Below are 20025 nucleotides of genomic sequence, written 5' to 3'. Positions count from 1 at the left end.
GGATTAAAGAACAAAATGTCCAACCATTAAAACCCCATTGGAGGGACCCTTTTGTTGTTATCTTGTCTATTTCCACTGCAGTTAAAGTAGCAAAAAATTGCTCCCTGGATCCACCACAGCCGAGTAAGACCAGCCTCTCCCAAGTGGGAGTGCGTCCCTGACCCAGCCTTACCATGCAAGATCACCCTCCTGAATGCCTGCGCCCTTCCTTAGCAGAACCCCACTTCTCAGGAGACAAGAGGGGACCATGAACAACAGGACAACAGCCCTGCTCTAGTCACTCTAGAAACTGACTAGTCTATGCACTGGAAGCTTGATCATGGGACGCACCCCTGCTCTCCTCTACACACTTGGACTTTTCTCTTTTGGGTTGGCCCTTGCAAGGTTTCCCCCATATACTGAATGTTACAAGAGAGCCATTTGGGGACCTCCGCATAGCCATACTTTGTAGCATGTACCCACAAACAGGTCAGGTGTTATGTTGGCTCATGTACTCCCCAGGTTTGCCAAGTTGCGGGTAAGCTATACTAAAAGTCCCAGAGTAAATACAGGCTACATTTGTCATGGAACATGAGGTGATGGGTCTTGTCTTGGAAGCATGTTTGGTGTTACCCTGCCTGGTTCCCTTGGTATTGCAGTCCATCAGGACCATTATAGAGGCCACTACAGAAAAGAAAACAGTCACACATGTCATGTTGCTATGGAAATACAAAACCCTAGATCAAAATGATGTTCTTTGACCCTTGGTGGGTCCGAGCATCAAAGGGGGGAATAATGTAGCAGGAAGGAGGACTACAAAAGAAACAGACAAGTCTGTGTTCTGATAATGTAGCAGGGGGAAGGGATGGCAAAGCAGAGAGATAAAGAATTGAAATATGAAGAATGTCACATAGCACTGAGGGGATGAAATAGCTAATAAAGATGTATGCAACCAACCATATATGGGTTAAACCTTGCTTTTGCTTCTGTAACCTGCTTGCAAGAATATATAGGGTGAGACTCCTTTGTTCTTGGGGCTCAGCCTTTGGATGTGAATCCACTGAGCCACTGCCAGCACACTAATAAATAATGCTTCCTGAAAAGCCATGGTGTCCTGTGTCTCTGTTAGAGATTCCCCTAACACTCTCTCTCTTTCTTTGTTAGTCCAAGGGTTTGAACTCAGCAACTCCTACTTTCTAGGCAAGTGCTCTACCACTTAAGCCATACTCCCAGTCCTTTTTGCTTTAGTTGGTTTCACATAGGGTGTCACATTTTTACTGGGACCTGTGTTGGACCAGGATTGTCTATTTCTACCTTCCAGGAAGCCAGGATCACAGGGTATGGACCACCACACGCAGCTTGTTTTTGAGATAGGATCTTGTTAACTTTGTCTGGACTGGCCTTTAACTGATATTTTATCTACCTCCCTAGGAACTGAGATTACAGGCTTTTGCCACCATGCCCAGCTCAAGTCTATCTTTGGTGTTCATTTTTCTGAGATTTCATCAGCGTAAAACATAACAGAACTATTGGTCTTTTAGTCTCTTGCTATAATAGTGTCTATAATTTTTAACTATTAGAGATATATATTACATTTTACTATTATATAGGGTTAGTTCCCCTTATTACTATTATTTTTCATAAGTGCCTATTTTTCTTTCTATATAAACTTTTAAGTCAGTTTCCCAAAAGATCATACTGGTATTTTGATTGGGAATACATTTAATTTACAGATTATTTAAGAGAAACTTGATATCTTTTATGTCTTCCTAACAAAGGACTACATTGTTCCCTGTATTTGCCTTTTTTTTTTAAGTCCCCTTCATACCATCCCTGCAATTTCTTATGGATTTTATTTCTAGACACTTATTTTTCATTTGCTAAGTAGAACTGTTATTACACTATATTTTCCAACTGATTCTTGCTCATATACGCATTCCAGAGCTGATCCTTTTCTAAAAGCAATTCAAAAGCAAAGCCATGTCAAAAGACAGTTGCAGCCCTACTACCTGCTTATTCGGAAATTGTACTGACCTCGAATGACTGCATCCCCCGAGGTATGGTCAAAGGAAAGTCTTCCAGGACACTGAAGAGTTTCTTAGAGACATCAGGATATCCATGGGGGTCCTGAAGAAAGAGACTTTCATTATTTTAATGAAAAGTATTAATGATGAAGATACAGTTGATTGATATAAGAACATTTCAGTAATTTGCATTATTGTGTGGTTTTCATACCCTTATTTTCATTGCTTTAGAGAAGTTTATAGAATTAAAAGAGCTCTTTGGTTTTCATCCATTAAGGGACCTCAGAATCATAACTTGAACACAGAGCTATGGTCAGGTCTGCAGGTGTTCCTTTAAGCTTCCTAACCTACGAGAGGTTGGAAGCATCTGGAACAAGCTCTCTTCCTCTGGGAACCCAAGAGAAAAACTCATCTTTACCCTCGTCTTCAATTGCTGCAAAACACCTAAGTAGAATTTGAGGAAGAAGCTGATGGTGAGAGCTCTTCGGTATGCCACCTTCCCCAGGGGCCGACCACGGGAGGGTAATTTCATCCAGAATGAGCCTGCAAGCTTCATTCAACAATCCTTCATCCCAAACCTAGACACACACAAAAGAAATCCAACCACTTTAGTAAGGAAGGGATAAACAGGTGTGTAATATTTACTAGAGAACCAAATTAAATGTACAAAATATAAACAGGTTGCTAAAAACTATTTTCTCATGCAGGAATATCACAATATACCCTTAGGCCTTTGTGTACACGGTTTTATTTAAAATCTTGCTTTAAATAACCACATACACTTACTCTGAACTGCTACGATGCTATAGAGAAGAGACACAGGTCTCCTTTGATAACCATGACAGCTGTCTCCACTGAAGGGGCAACAGACATTCATATGAGTGAAAAGTCTACAAGTCACCTTCCAATAAGCTGCTGGCAGGATTTGTTTGCACTGACTACAGCAGGGCCAACTCCTCCATAGATGATGCTGACGTCCATAATGGTGTTTGTGCCAGCTTTGAAGAGGACCCTCATCCCAGCATTTGCAATCGCAAGGGCATTCTGCTGACACGAAGCCTGTCTGAGAGCTGACACAAACTCCCACTGGAAAACAAGAATGACCATTTATTCTCCAAAATTTTAAATTTATTTTGCAAGAGAAGTCTAAAGTACTTAGATCCCTTTCTCCCTTCACCTTGATTGTCTGATTAGCCAGTGATGACATTATATGCTCACTCTCACTCTCGTACACACACACACACACACACACACACACACACATGAATCACAGGCATTTCGACAGCGTATCACTAATTATATCCTTATGTACCTCCTAAAAGATAAGGGCTTTTCTCCTATATAACTGTTGGCTAACAGCATTGTCATGACAATGAGTATTGATATAACACTATAATTTAATGTATAGTTCATATTCAGATTTCTCCAAATATACAAGTAGGATCCTTATCTCCCCTCCCTTCCCAGATGTCATCAAGCTCTGTTAAGCTTCTTTACTCTAGAAGAGTTTGCTACTTTTTTTTTTGGTTTCTCATGACACTGACATTTTTTTGTGAGTCATAGACTAGTTGTTTTGCAGACTTTCTCTCAATTTGGGCTTATCTGATCATTCCTTCATAAACTTATTCAGTTTAAACACTGTCCGGGGGGGCGGTGGTGTGATGGCAGAAACACTACTTGGGTGACAGGATCTGCTGCTTCATTTACTGCAAAATCACCCCACTTGTTGCCATAGATACCCTCATGAAAACTCATGAGCCTGGAATGGGCTCCATACCCATTAGTTTGGCAAAACTTGTTTGAAGTCCTAGTATCCTTAAGATGAACCAGCACAAACTCTGCGTGATGGATTCTGCTGGCCAATGGTAAGTTAACTATAGCTAATCTTTATCTTCTAATTTACTCAGCCATCACTCTAAATTTTAGCTAAAACTTCAATATATAACCACTGGGGAGAAAAGATCCTACTAATATTTTTGGCAAATGGGTGATTATTTTTCTGTCCTTGGTGTTTATCTAGTGCTCAGTAGACTTTCAATAAATATTGTTTATGATATTGGGGAGTGTCACCTGAATGAGCATGGTACTCTTCTGTGTTCTGGCAGTGACAATTAGTTTTCATTGATTGATTGAACTGATCTGGAGGATAAGAACTGAGATATGATAGTGACATCTACTTTTGTCCAAGTTTTCAATTGGCAAACAGATATTGCCATTCACTAAGAGCAAGTTGAAACTATATTTCGCCCATCAATGAATACATGAAACTCTTACATGCTAACAGTGGCTTTATATATTCAGAACTCATTTGGTTCCTTAAGCACTGCTTTGTAGTTTGCATGAGTTTGAAGGAAATGTTAATTTTGGACAGTAAGACCAAAATGAAGGATTTTATCACTTATTTTTTATTCTGCTTAACTCTTCTGAAGCTGGTGGTGGGTTTGGCCCTGGTTCCGGTGACTTTTCACTGTGAAATTTTGTTAAAATGGTTGCACTTCTTTAGGCTTCAATCTCCTCACCTACACAATAAAGTTATTGGTTTGTCTTAATGATAGGATTTTGATTCCAAGAATTCTCAGTCTTCAGAGTTTGTGAAGAAGGATCCGAAAATAAAGCAGCATCCCGAAGTTCTCTAATGAAGCTGATTGGTAGCTAATCTGTTGTAACTGCTTGCTGGCACCTAGACAGGTATAAAATATTTACTGCAAATTCTGGGTTTTTTTGGGGGGGGTTCAGTACTGGGGTTTGAACTCAAGGCCTCAAGATTTCTAGGCATGATTCTAAACTTAAGCCATGCTCCTATCCCTTTTTTGCTTTAGTTTATTTTTCAAATAGGGTCTTGCTTTTGCCTGGGGCTGGTCTCAGAGTGAGATCCTCCACTCTTTGCCTCACATGTAGTTGAGAGTACCAGCAATGCACCACCATGCTCAGCTTGTTCTTTGAGACAGGACCTCAGGAACTTTTTTCCCAGGCTGGCCTCAAACCATGATCCTCTTATCTCTGCCTACCAAGTAACTGGGATTACAGATATGAGTCACTGTGCTTGGCCTCAAATTCTATTTTTTATTATGCTGAATTTAATTCAAGATATAAAATAAAGCAACTAAAATCAAACATATGAAAGTGAATGTTATAAACATCATAATCTCATACCTTTCTAGAGACGGGAATGAAAATAGAAACTAGAATTTGTTGTGGCTTCAGGCCTGTGTTTGTTGTTCCAGCAAAAATGTGATCATTTAAAGAAATTTGCTGCATTCCTTCTGTTAGAAGAAAAAAAAGCATTTTATTCAAGGATATATATCATTGAAACTATTTTATACTTTATTAAATCCAGTAGTAGTCTTATCCTAAAAATACATTCTAAAAATTAAATTAAAGGAATAGCCACAATTGTATCCTGACTATTCCATAACCTGGTTGTATGTAGATGTACCTGGGACCCTGTCTTGGATCTGTACTCACAGGTAGGATTCCTCTGCTTATGGGAAGCACTCTGCCTAGGTTACAATGTGTGACTTACAGGGCAGAATAATGGGAATGGGCGTGTAAATAAATGGGTGGACAGTGAGTGTGCTGTGAAGGAGGAGCTGTAGTGAGTGTGAAGACCTGAATTGTCTGGAGGCGGATGGTGGTAATGCCCGGCATATTACCTGTGCTGACACTGACCTCAACAAACACCATACAAATGGTAGCAGCAATGTCATCACATGAAACAACCTTAAGTTCATGTGACTATTTCAAGCCCAAATCCTAAAATGCAAACATGTAGATAAATGTTCTTGAGGGAGATGACACATTTATCTCAATAGGGGTGTCTCCACACAACATTTTGGAAACTCTTTGGGAGATCTTCTTTCAGAGCTTGGGTGGTGATGAATCTTTATCCTTTGAAGGTGGGATTGATTTGTGGTCAGAGGGAAAAGACATTCAGAAGCCATCTTGATGGAAAAGGCAGTGGGTGAAATTGGCTAATGCACATTTTGGTCAAAAGTCAAGCGGAAATAGATTGATTTTTCTTGTGCAGTTTGTAAAGTAGGAAGGGTTCTGTTTTGTCTTTTGTTTCCCTGCACAGGGACCACTCATCCTGCTGGAACTTCCCTTTCAAATAAGTTTATCTGACAAGGTCAGTGTCAAATTGGTGTTTTATATTCAAAAGGCCCTTGACATTATGACAGATATCTTGTGCTCCTCATGAACCCTCTTTTGTAGATTCCACTATAGTTATAAATTTTCCCATAAAATGTACCTATAATATTATAAAATAATAAGAAATATATATTGGTCTCTGCCTCCAGTTCCTGACATAGAGCTCCCAAAACTCTTGAAAGCAGAAGTGCTAGGAGAATCTTCTGTTCTAATATTTGGTTTTTGATCCTGGTTACTGATACAGATCTCCTAAGACCTCTGTGACATCCTGAGTGTCAGGACCATTTTGACACAACTCTTAGGTTCCTTGGAATTTCCTGGTTGATAGGAGCACCTTTTTTTTTTTTTTTTGTGATACTGGGCTTTGAACTCAGGGCCTTGCACTTTCTAGGCAGGCACTCTACTACTTGAGCTACTCCACCAGCTGTAGGAACACCTTTTGTTCCAACAAGGTGACTCTTGGTGGGCATCTGGATAGCCTCAGGATAGAGGCTGGCTGCCAGGAGATCCAACAATGTGGTGCCCTCAATCATCCCTGTGTAATGAAGCATCCATATAAGAGGACTGAGTTCAGATGAGTTTCCAGAGAGTTCATCTCTGGAGCTCTCTGAAACATCCCTGGAAGTTCCTGAAGTGTGGTTGGCAGGGAGAGGGACTTGAAGCTCTGTATCCTCTCCCCCAAACTTTGCCCATGTGTCTCTTCCACCTGGTGTTCATCAGTATTCTTTGTAATATCTTTTATAGGAAATAGTGAAACATAAGGAAAGTGCTTGCCTGAGTTCTGTGAGCCACACTAGCAAATTAATGGAACCCCAGGGAAGGGTCATGGAAACCCTCATGTATAACCTATTGGTGAGAAGTTCCAGAAACCTGGATTTGTGACTGGCATCTGAAGTGGATCCTTCAACATGTAGTTCTGATGCTATTTCCAGATGGACAATGTAGAGTGGAGCTAAATTCAGTTAACGTCTGCTGGAAAAGTGCTTAGTGTATGAGGAAAACCCTTTCTCACATCTGGTATCAGAAGTGTACTGTGTTGGATGGTATAGAGAGTAGGAAAAAAAGTTTGCTTTTTCCTTTAGAGTACTAAAGTATAACTTTAAAAAATGAAAATGAGGCTGGGCACAGTGTCTCACATCTATAATCTTCGCTACTCAGGAGATGTAGATTGGAAGGATCACAGTTTGAGGCCAGCCCAGGGAAAACTTACTGAGACCCCCATCTCAACAAATAATCTGGGTAAGATGGCTCATGGCTCTAATCCCAGCTACACAAGAGGTATAGGTAGGCGGATCGAGGTCCAAGGCTGGCCCTGGGCAAAAATAAGAGAACCTATCTGAAAAATAACTAAAGCAAGAAAGGGTTTGGGGGGCATGGTTCAAGTGATAGAGCACCTGCCTAGTGAGGCTCTGAGATCAAACTCTAGTACCACTACCAGCAAAAAAAAAAGGAAAGAAAGAAAGAAAAACCTAAACACATAGAGCAGAACAAAGGATAAGTGATGGTGTTAAAACAAACTGTCACTAAATAAACTCTGTGCTCTATTACATTGTAGTCTTGCTTTACAACATGAATCAACAACGATCTCAATAACGATCAGATAAGAAGAAAATCAAGTGGGGTGGGTCCCCTAGTGTGACCCAATTACTCAGAGTGCCTCATTTCTGCCTCCTAGCTGCATGATGCCTGTATTTTCAGGTCTATCCACAGCAAAATGAGAAATCAGTGTGCATCCAATTACGTACCTAAGGAGTCATATTATTACACAGGTTTGCACTCCGTGTGTATAAAACAGACATTGGCACTTATAAGGGAATTCATAGCTCACCTTTGGAAGCAACATTGAGGATGCAATTGCCTACGCCCAGAACAGGATTGAGATCAGAGGTTGGCAGTCTGCTTATAATATGACCACCTAAGGACTGAGAGAAAGCTCAGTAAGCAACCTGGGCTTTTGTTTTGAGTGCTGAATTAAACAGAAATGACATTTCTTTGCAACCCAACTCAGCAATTAGAATGAAACATGCCAGCACAGATGACAAATTTTCTTGCAAATTCTAAAATGTTTCATAGGAATGACTCGTCCTTTTACTTATTTACAAAACAGAAACTGTGAAGACAGGGAAAATCATTTCAAGTCCACTCCCTTCTAATTTCTGATTAGGAGGGACTCAATTATGATTTGTAGATGAGGAATTAATTCTAAAACTGTGCCTGTGTAGCCTGCACCATGATGGACAAGACATGGTGAGGCAGAGGAACTTTGAGGGCTTGCAGCTGGCAGTGGGAGGGTGGGCAGGGAAGGGAGAAGGGGTGTGTGAGGGAGATATGGGGTGGGGAAGTTGCTGAGGCAGAGAGTTTGGAAGAAGGGACCAGGCAGTGTCCATGAGATAGTGGACATCTGCAAGACTTGAACTGTTGATATCCTCCCAGCTGGGCCCTATTGAAGTCATTCCCATTGACTGACATTGAAATGAAGGATTTAGATGTGAAGTGGGGCACCCACAGCAACAGCTTGTAGTCTGGGGAAGCTGCCTTCTGGGAAAAGCCATCCATGAGGATTCCATCAGTCAGGAATTTATTTGCAACAATAAATGTCAACAGAATGACGGGATTGCCCTGGCCAGTTAAAGACACTCACATAAAGATAATATAACCATTCCAATTCAGGCAGCCGAGAAGATGATTCAAAAAAACCCAGCAGAAACAAAGCCATGGTCATCAAAGCAGAGGATTTTCATTGGGCCACAGAAACAATCCAGCAATTCTTTCTTTGTTACTGTTGTGCTGGGGATGAAGCCAGGCCCTTGCCCATGCTAGGCAGGGCTCAACCATTGAACTACATGACTACATACATCCCTAGCTCCCAGCAGTTCTTTCATATGGAGTGACTGAGGGTTCATAAGAATAACGCTGTATATTATGTCCAGTTTGTAGTTATTTATCTGTATATTATGCTTACAGTTAATATTTTAACCTATTTAGTTTATAATACAATTGTAATATAGAATTATGTTAAAATGTTGAGTAAACTGTGTGGTTCTCATTCATATGTTACCAGGTCAGTTATTTTCACTAAACCTATAATTAGTTGTCTTTGTAAGATAACATGTCAAAGAGCCCCTTTGGGAGGAACTTTCTGGACCAGAGAGCTTCTCAGCAGGTAGTTGCAGACAAGATCCAAGTCATGGGTGGGTGGAACAGGAAGATACTGGTCTGCCCACCCCCAACCTCATCACTTAAGTGGCTTATGCCACAGGGTCTAAAATCAGGCAATCCATGAGTTAGCCATGTGAAAAATGCAGATGGATACAGCAGGAAATGGTAGAAATAGTGAATAGTGGATTATTTCCTTCCTAAAGAATCCACCAGAATCCCCAGATGGGACCACAAGGAACCCACTGCCATGTTCCAGATCTGTTGTCCAGCCAGGGTCCTGAGCTGCTTCAAGAGAGCATTGTATGTCTGTGTCTTCTCCTCTGGGAGCTTGGCGACCACACTGGCCAGAATGTCCTTCACCTGGGCCAGGCTGAGGCCAGCACCTAGGGTCAGCCCTGAAAGTGAAACAGCTTAATTAATATTCTGTAAACCTGGGAAAGAGGAGGCAAGTCACAAAAGAAGGCCATAGTTAGTGTCTGACGGCACTTTTCTCTCATAAGTGTTCTGTTTTTCTAATTATTAAAGTTCCACATATTCATTGTGGATCACCTTATAAATATAGAAAAGTAGGGAAAGAGCAATGTTCGTACAGGACTTCCAAAAGGCAATCAAACCGTTAGCGCTGTTCACTGTACTCTGCAGTAAGGACCAACCGTGCTCCCTCACCAGGGGCTGTGTGCCTCATTTCCATCTCCCGCCTTCTCCCTCACTCCCTGTCCCAGCAACAGGTGCAGTTTTCAGTCTCTTGCGGGGATATGTGCAGTTCCCACTCTCCTTATCTGATTACTCCCACCTACACTTAGGTTCCAACTGGGAGAAGCTCTCCAAAGTTCCAATAAGGTTTTTGTCACTCTATTATCTGATCCTCTAAACCATGCACCTCTCCAGGATAGCATGGGTCACAACTGCAAATTTGCATGCTATTTGTGTGACACCTGTCTTCACCATCAGATCATAAGCTTCATGAGGGCAAGGTCCAGGTCATTTTTTTCCCCCACCATCCTATCTTTTGTACCTAGCACCACTTTTGTTTCCTTGTCTACCTTGAGGCTCTCCCCATCTGAAAGTTGGGCTTGAATTCCATCCCTCCATCTCTGTCCCTTCATTAGTTCTCTCTTTCCTCTATTTCCTATTCAATTTGCATGTGGTTCCATTTGATTGGAACTGAATCATTCTGTAATTGAGCCATAATCCTAAATGACACCTAGAGTAAATGCTGACATGCCTGCCTCCCTCCCTCCACTGCACAAGTGTTTCTCAGCACCTACTGTATGCCACCTACTGTTCTAGGGGCTAAGAGCACAGACAAGTTCTCCTCTAGAGGAAGTGAAGGCTCAGTAGGGGAAGATGGCCATAACCAACCAAATGAATAGATAATGTATTTATTTAGCTTGACAAGTGCTCTGAAAAAGCAAAGTCAGGCAATAGGGTGGGTCTGACAAACACTCCTGGCAATTCATCCTGGTAATTGTCAAGTAGCGCCACTCCAGTCATGTGCTTAGGAAGTCAGAAAGGCTCAGCTACTGAATCTCTATCTTGTAAACTACTTTTCCTGTCTATTCTACCTTGTATGATAGTCATGAGGTTTTCTAAGAAGAAAAATTTGAATAATTCATAATCACTTATGTTTTTAAGAGCATAATGCCTTATAGGCAACTCTTGAATGTTTTAGATTCTGTTTCATCGACATACATTCAGCAGAGGGAGCTCGTGCTTTGATTTTGGGAAGTTGGACAGAAAGCACTCTCTTGCTCTTTTTGGAATGGAGCCCATTTTGATTAAGGGAGGGTTGGTTTTCATTAGTGCAAATAGATGTGGCTGATAAATTCATTTCAGGGAAGAACTTTCTCCAATAAGGTTCTGTTTTGCTTAACTAATAGGCTACCAGGTATCCTCAACTCAGGAGTTCAAAGATTTATCTAGAACTCAATAAACAGATTTATCCACCACTCTATGGCTTTTTAAATTACACTGTAAATTTAGGACATAAACTTATTTGACTGTCTTCATGGCTATGGTCTATCATAGAGCTGATAGAGGTCTCTGCCCTTTGAGATTACAAAACAAATATTTATTTAAACTCAAAGCACATTTACTAGAAGATGATCCAAGTTCAAGCCTAAATAAATAAAAATTGGGAAATTTAATTAATTTCTCAGATAAAGAGTCAGAACTGCGATTTATTTCAGCAATGTTGAAACCACAGGTAAAATCAGCAATACTAACAGTCTGTGTGTGTGTGTTTCTAGTTATTCAAAGGACACTGAAATGACAGAAAAGGGTGTTTTAGATAGGAGTTTCCCTAGCATCACATACACACACTATTATAGCACTAGGCATTTCCATAAAACAGGAAGCAACATTTAAAATATACTCTTGGGCTGGCAGAGTGGCTCAAGTGGTAGGGTGCCTGCCTAGCAAGTGTGAGGGCCTGAGTTCAAGCCCCAGTACTGCCCCCCCCAAAAAAGACCTATAGAAATACTCTTTTTTTTCTTATTATCAAACAGATTTGTAAATAGAAAATACAGAGAAAAGAGTGAAGAGCATAAAAAGCAAGGCATCTTACTCAGTGCTTGCAACTTTATCTCTGGCTTTAAACTTAATGTATGAAGCATTTTAAGTGGATATTTGCCTTTGTCTTTCTTTCTTTACAAAAGAATTAAATTAATTAAATTTATTAAGATTTAAAAAGCACTATAACTGTATTAATAAAAAAAAGCACCATTTTGAAAGCATCAAACTGTGGAGGAAGATTCCACATTAATTTCATGTTAATGATAGCGCATTTATTACATCATTCTTTAGTAATCTCCTTATATGTCTGCCACTTCCATTATATGATTGGTTCCTAGGTAAGAAATTGTCTTTTTCAGGAGACTTAATTTTTCAGCAGGCAGTGCCTTACACAGGGTAAAAGCCCAATAACTTTAATAAACAAAGGAGTGTTTAGAAATGGTTTTATACCATCTGTACTTTTCACAGAATAATGTTGATTTAAGAGTTGAGTCCTAGCCGGCTACAGTGGTGCATCCCTGCAATCCCAGCATTCAGGAGGCTGAGGCAGGAGGATAGAAAGTTCAAGGTCAGCTTGGGTGATATAGGGAGATCCTGCCTCAAAAACCAAAACCAGACCAAAACTAAACAAAAACCCAAACAAAACAAAAAAGAATTAAATCCTAAATTGTGAGGGGACAAGAAGTCATGGTTCTCCTCGTTGGTACATTTGGGGCAGTCACTGACCGGGAAGGTGCTGTGTGGAAAAGGGAGAACTGCTGATGGAAATGCTGAGAAGCTGTGAGCTGTTTAACAGAGCCAGGGGTGGCCGTTCTCTGCTGCTGGAGGGAACAAATAGGCTAAGAACTCCTCCAATAACAGAAGTGCTCCAGAGAGCCTAATGAGTTTCTGGGCCCCAGCTCTGTGCAGAAAATTGAGTCTCAAAAGATGTGCAATTTTTTTTTATTTTTGATTTTTTGGTGATACTAGAGTTTGAAGTCAGCACTTCGTGCTTGCTAGGCAGATGTTCTACCACTTGAGCCATGACTCTAGCACTTTCTCCTCTCTGGTTATTTTGGAGATAGAATCTCACTTTTTGCCTGGGTCAGCCTGGACCACAATCCTCTTATCTTAAGCCTCCTGCCATTGCTGGGATGACAGGTGTGCACTACTACACCTAGCTATTTTCTGTTTAGATGGGGGGGTCTCACAAATTTATTTGCCTGGGCTCACCTCAAACCATGATCCTCCAGATCTCAGCCTCCCAAGTAGCTAGGATTACAGGTGTGGGCCACCAGCACCAGGCTAAGATATGCAATCTTTACTAGGATTTTTCTTAATTTAAAAGATCTGTTGTGGTTCAGTGTAACAGGGCCAAACACGATTTCCTCCAGTGATATGATCCTGTGATTTGGTTAGTGTTAAATTGCCTCTGCTTTCTTTATCCAAGCCATTTATGAAACTTTCCATAATAAATGAGAACACACCTTCTTTTGTGTTAGTCACTATGAATAATTCCAAGATCCTTGCAGGGGAGATGATAATTGGATAGAAAACTTCTTTGAACTTCATGTTAGGCCCTAAAAAGAAGAAACAATATTAGTGGGAAAGAAGCCAGCTAGATTTCATTGTGAAAATAAAGCTATGACTTTAGAAGTGATTATTATAGGCCTAATAAATAAAGTAAAATAAAATTATGGCAAATGGGGCTTGTTGTCCTGCTCAGTAATTTCCTCCTTATTTGAGCAGAGACTATTTATGGATTTCATCCTCTAGAACTTAGTGCACAGCTTTACTGTGCACTAATGCTTGAAAAAAATGGAAATCGTCATTCCAGTACAATCTAATCACATTCTATATGAGATGCCAAATTGCACTTTAAGAGCCAGAGGAATTAGTTACAGAACAAGCTGGTCATTAGCCAGGCAAAGATGGGGGAGGAGTTGTCTCACCAGGTAAGCATTTTCATTTGTGAGCAGCTGCCACACCTTTCACCCCCGTTCAGGAATTTGGGGTTCAATATAAGAAGCAGAAAAGGGAGTCTCTTTGCTACCCACCAAGAGCAGTGTTCCCCATCACAAGAGGAGCATAGGGGTACTTCGTTTTCAGTTCCAGGAGGTCTTTTAGGGTTCCTGGGGCAATCCAGGTAGTCCTCTCTCCATAAAAAGTCAGAACTTTCTTTTGGGGATCCTCTGACATCCTCTGCAGTATTTAAACTCAGGTTTAATGCTGATGTCATTATCAAAACACACAAGCTTCATTATGCCCACAAACCGAACACCAACGAACATACTCCACCATGGACAATAAAGCGAAAATACTTGTAGAATGATAGCCTAACCAATTCATAATTAAATTCACTGCTTTGCATATTTATTCTCCCATTTCTTATAGCTTAAAAAAAAGAACTGGATTTTAATTAAATCTTAACTTATAAACAAATAGGAATCTTATGTACAGGGATAAGATTTCTGATGTCAAATTCCCAACTGAAGAAATAATTTTGATTAAGTTACAAATAATGATAGAACATCAACAGAGACTTAACTGTGTGTGCTGGGGGCTGTGTGCTGATTTATTATCAGACAAGTGTGTAGAGCAGAAATACACTGAATACAGCAAGAAACAGAAGACCCAAGTTCTAATCCCAGCCTGGCCACTAAGTTGCCAGATGAATTTCAGAAAACCTTGGAACCTCTCTAGGCCTGGTGTGCTTTATTTGAAAATTAGGAATTTGGCTAGATGACATAAGAAAGTCTTTTGGATCTCAGGGGTCATAGAAGTATGTGGTAACAATGACTGTTTTATTGAACAGCAAAAATACAGTAAAAACACAGACTGCCAAATTTATTAAAGTCAGTGGGACTTTCCTCTCAGAGATTTTATTGTTTCATGAACAAGACTGAAGGGTTTCACAGCTATAATTGAAAGCTGGGCCTTTCTCAATTATCAAAAAATAGTTAACGGGCAGAATTTCTTTGTTTTTCTCTCATCAATTTCCCTAAAACCAATGTCTGTGGTAGGTAGTAATAAGATGACATGAACAAGCATGAAATACATATTCATGAGTATAATTTGTAAATATTGACCATTCTTAGCAGAGCAGCCTTTGTCTTTTCCTTTCTCTTCTTTTCTTTTTAATGGACTTCTGTGTTATCAGTTTTGATTTGATTCAGGGATCATTTAATTCTCTGATACATTCTATGTTTAAATTTGTTCTTCTTCCACTAAGGAAACCATTTTTCAAGCAGGAATTGAATTGCTTAATTCGTTTGCAAAAATATTTTATAAAAACTATTCTGTTCTTTGTGGGTGCATCCAAAGGGCAGATCTTTTGGTGGAGCTTCCAAGTTTTCATAGAACAAAAATCATAGTGAAGGGCACAGGATACAAGCAGTAAGGAAAGGCAGATCAGCCAGATGAACATTTCTGTTTCATAAAGATTCTATAAATGTTGAGTTAGGTCATGTGTTTTGTTGGGAAGGATGACAGAGGGCTGGGAGGCCTAGGCAATGGCTGAAAATTCTGATTAATGAAATAATTTGTATGTTCTCATTAGGTGAAGCTGGCATTTCTCAAAGTATAGTCCAAGGATTCTTGGAGGTTCCTGAAACCCTTTGTAATAATCTCAAGGTCAAAATAATTTTATAATGAATATTACTTGCTTTCCTCCTTTCCATTCCCTCAGTGTACAGTGGGGATTTATAAAGGAGGCATGATGTGTGGTATCTCAACTTACTGAATTCGGAGGCAGATATATGAATCCAGCTGCTTCTCTTAAGTCACAGTGTTAAAGAGATTTACAAAAATACATAAAAATTGCCACTCTTCTCACTGATTTTTCTTTTGAATAATATAGCTATTCTTCACAAATAATAGGTTGTTTAGGCTAATGGGTTTATTCTTACTAATAAAGAAATGAATAAACGCAGGTCAGAGTGGTGGTTTTCATGACTGTAATCCCAGCTACTCAAGAGGCAGAGATCAGTAGGGTCATGGTTCAAGGCCAGCCTGTATAGAAAGTTAGCAAGACCCCATCTCATTCAATAAGCCAGGCTTGGTGGTATGTGCCTGCTAACCCAGCTATGTGGGAGGCAGTGGGTAGGAAGATCCTGGTTCAGGCTGGCTCAGGCTAAAACATGACATCATATCTGAAAAATAACTAAAACTGGGTGTATGACTAAAGTGGTAGAGCACCTGTCAAGTAAGCAGGAGGCCCTGATTACCAGAGAGAGAGAGAGAGAGAGAGAGAGAGAGAGAAATGAATATTTAAAATATTTTCCAGTTTTAATTTCAGTTACTACAAATGTCAATAGATATCACTCCATATGACTTCACAACCTAGTGAGCAAAAGGGCAATCCCAGCCGGGCATAAGGATGCCCTGCAGGGGAAAGATAGGGCTCAGTGGGAGCCCAAAGGTTTCTGTCCACTTTGGAAGGACTGTGAGCTCCTTAGGGGCAGTCAGTTTGTCTTTCTGCATCTCAAGTGCCTAGCTCAACCTGAAACAAACACAAGTGTGTCCAAGGGATGCTTAGGGAACTATTTTTAAATTTCTTTTTGTTCTTTTTCTTTCTTTCTTTCTTGTTTTTGCTTTTGAGTAATGATTTTTAAAAATGAAAAGGAGGTAGCTAAATGCTTTAAACCTGAGCCGGTCAGATAATATGAGATAGGGAGCTTGTAGCTGCTCACAGTTTATATCCTGAGTTTTCCCCAGATCTTAATAAAGACTACACAATGTTCTGCCCTGGACACAGAGAGTGAGAAAGGCCAGGAACAAGCTGAGTCTACCTGGAGGCAAAGCCTGGAAACATGCTTTCATGGGTCCCTGAGGGTAACAGTTATACAAAGCCATCACAGGACAAATGGTAGCAGAGACACAATTTGGGGTGAGCTGGCGAGACCGCTCATTCCCTCACAAGCATCATATGGACAGAAATAAACCAGGAGAAAGAGAACAAACCATCAGTTCAGGTGGAAATATAAGTTCCTGGGTTGGGTCCAAGGGCTGAAATTCTTCTTTTTCATACAATTTGGTGCAAACCTTAAGGAAAAAAAAAAACATTTTAGCCTTTTGGGTAAAACCAGAGTCGAAAGTGGTGGATAAGTATCTTGGTCCTTAGCATTGAGAACCTCCCATTGGAAAGAGCCCTGGGACACGAGGCAGGGAGGCAGGCTAGCCCTTCCCTTCTGATTTGGCTGGAGAAGCCTGGTGAAGCCTGAAGAAGCTGAGCTGAGGAGCAGAAGGAAATGGTCAGCTATTAAGCAACTGCTCTGTGCTTGGCCCTAGGCCCAGCTGGAGAGTTAGCTAGACAGAGGGGCAGCAGAAGTGAAGTGTCAAGGAGTGGCACAGGAAGCAAGCTTCCTGGGAAGGCAGAAGCAGTGAATGCAGAGGCTCCTACAGAAGAGAGAGAGACGGGGAATGCAGGGGCCTTGACTCAGATGAGAGGTCACTCATGGGGTGCAGACAGAGATCAAGCAGATCCTCTTGACTACAGAGGAAGCTAGTAGGAGACAGGGGTGTGTGTGGGAGGAGGGAATAAGGAGGGAGGGCTCAGACCAGACCGCAAGAAGTCTTTAAAGCAGGCTTCATATCTGAGACAGTATTTGGCAGCCAGCAGGAGCCACTCAGCATTTCTGAGCCAGTATTTCTGGGAATTAATTTTTTTGTGGTTTGCATTGCTTTCCAATTCGAGGTCTGCAGACTGGCTGCATCTGTCTCCTGGGAGGGTTTGTAAAAGTTCAGAGTTATTCCAGGGCCACACCACAGGAAGGTCTAATCCAGTAAAATCAAGGGAAGTCTCAGGCAACCACATTAAAAAAAAAAAAAGCTTCATAAGTAATTCTGGGGAATTTGGGAACTCTGCCATGAGTTAGGTTGCATGATAGACTCAGGATCAAGTTCAGGAAAGAGAACAAAAGAAGAAAGGGATTTGGGAATCACGTATGGAGGTGTCACCTGGAGTCTCAGGAGTAGGTGAGATATTAAGTGAAGCAAGAGAGGAGACAGGAGGATGAGTGCCCAGGGCATTGAGGATGAGAGCAGGCTGCATCTGTGTGGAGGTCTGCCTCATAGCTGAGGGACAGGGGAAGTTACAGGTCAGCAGGTTGCAGCTCAAAGTAAGACAAGGCTTTGTAATAGGTCCAGCTCTGACTGTCAGCTGATGCAGTTCTAGGACAGGTCAGCCATCAGAAGTGTACCAGTTCTTACAGGAACTCAGTGTGAGGGGGAGAGCAGTGGAAGAATTAGCAATGTAGTAGTAATATCTTGGAGAATTAGACTAAGCACTCCATTTGATTTTTTATAATGCCAATTTTCTATGCAGCTGAGAAGTGAGAAGTCTGCCATCTTGTAGTACATCCTTATTTATATTTCTATTGGTGTCAGAAGCACCAAATGTGGCTTCAAGGAGCCATTCCCTATTGCCCTTGGGCTTCAGATTATTCCATCTCTGCTCTGGTTCCCTTCTTACCATGCCCCTCCTAGGGGCAAAGAGACTGTATGGTCAAGGAACGCTCCACTTACAGCCGGTATCCCATTCCATCTATTAGCCACAGGCTGTGGGCACCACAACCTCAGAATTTCCTGTTCCAAAGGTCCCAAACCCACTTCCAGGGCCCATGTGGGTATCTGCTCCAGTTCCTCCTTCCAGAAAGGAGAGAAGCCTGAGCCATGGCCAAAGGGCAGCTGATTGGGAAATAATGAAACTTGAACATGTAAGCTTGCTGTCCAATCTGTGATGCCAGCAGTGTAGGACAGAGTGGGGTAACAAGAAGAGAGAACTGGAATCTTCCACTTGTGTTCTTGCTTTGGGCCTACAAATGTCAGGGGCAGGCCTGACCTTTCCTGTCACTCCAAGCAGAGATATTTGATGGCTACCAGGTAAACAGCCCATATCAGTCTTTCAAGTTCCCTCTTCTGCTTTGAACTCTAAACTAGGACTCAAGCCAACTTGGCATTCAGAGAGAATTGTGTTTTTCCTGCAGGCACTATACCATCTATGGGATCTTTAAACAAATTTGCGTGTGTGCAATTACTAAAAAAGCATGTTGAGTTACTGAAAAATCTACAGAGTAAAATTATTTCATAATACAACTGCACAAAGATAAGCACCATTAATACATGTATTTCTTTCCACCCCTTCTTCTCACTATGTATGTGCTTATATTATATATATCAGTATATTTTCCCCTTTGTTTGATGTTCAATGTTGAATTTTTAAATTGCTCAATGTTTAAATTATTTCACTTCAAACAAGTCACTTTTATTTTTCAATTCTTTAAGTGTTGCAAAAAAAGATTTTACAAGATAGTCTATGTTTTATAACATAGTTATGTCATGATATATTTAGGTGATCCCTTATTGTTGAACATTTAGGTTACCTCTAATTTTTGTTATTATAAATAACAGTGTGAGAGGTATCTCTTTGCATAATAAATGTTTGAGCTACCTCTAATTATTCTCTGGGGTAGGTTTCTGGCAGTGGAATTGCTGGGTCAAAGAGGGTGAAAGTAGACATTTTTAATTCTCTAGACACTCTAATTTCTATTGCCTCTATGAGCCATCTCTTGCCAAATGGGCTCAAAGGGTGGCTGAATTTCAGTCATTATGAAAAACGGCATTTAATAAGCAATTGCTGGAGTTTATCTCTGTACTTGGAACTTTGTGTATATCATTTTTGTCTAACACTTACTCTTCTCAAATATGAAATATTATTCCAATTAGACTGAGGAAGAAGTGAAACTTGTGTGGGAAAAATCACAGAGCTGGAATTTGAGGCAGGCCCTCTCTTTCCAATGATAGCAGCACCATGCTGGTGCCATCTTTGAATAATTGCCGTTTCCTGCAGGCCCCGTTTGGGGGATCCCTTTCTCCCTAGTAAACTTGGGTTGGCAGTAATTAAGGGTCAATGGAAGGAAAGGGAGAGGAGGACTGGGAGAAAGACATTTGTTTTGGAACCTTCCAAGATCCCTCCACCAGCACCCCAAACCCTGTTGGACTGAAGGGAGGCATGGAGGCCAAATATGAAAAGCTGGAGGCTGAAGAGAGAAAAAGAGAAACTTACATTAGCTTTGTTCTCAGGCTTGTTTTCTTCTTGATCCAAGCAACATTTCTTCTTCCCTTTCATCTGGAGGCAGGTTGAACTCTATAGAAGAAAACAAAAGTGGCAAGCTCAGAGTCTTAGAGTTATAAAATGCCAGAAGAGGTGATGATGATGATA

The 20025-nt window shown here is 40.9% G+C and overlaps 1 protein-coding gene across 1 annotated transcript in view; it reads right to left on the bottom strand.

The window, feature by feature from the left end:
- LOC141422709 (aldehyde oxidase 3-like) overlaps positions 1 to 20025 on the bottom strand; it is a 109949-nt gene that overhangs the window by 74418 nt on the left and 15506 nt on the right. The window contains 11 exon segments of the mRNA XM_074072308.1: positions 2014 to 2106; positions 2422 to 2506; positions 2508 to 2579; positions 2902 to 3089; positions 5157 to 5266; positions 7981 to 8074; positions 9555 to 9706; positions 13292 to 13384; positions 13862 to 14006; positions 16767 to 16847; positions 19870 to 19950. Coding sequence (XP_073928409.1) covers positions 2014 to 2106; positions 2422 to 2506; positions 2508 to 2579; positions 2902 to 3089; positions 5157 to 5266; positions 7981 to 8074; positions 9555 to 9706; positions 13292 to 13384; positions 13862 to 14006; positions 16767 to 16847; positions 19870 to 19950 — 1194 coding nt within the window.

Source organism: Castor canadensis, chromosome 4 (genome assembly GCF_047511655.1).
Source record: "Castor canadensis chromosome 4, mCasCan1.hap1v2, whole genome shotgun sequence".
NCBI lineage: Eukaryota > Metazoa > Chordata > Mammalia > Rodentia > Castoridae > Castor > Castor canadensis.
The sequence above is the reverse complement of the archived record's forward strand: the minus strand, read 5'-3'. Positions and strand labels throughout refer to the sequence as shown.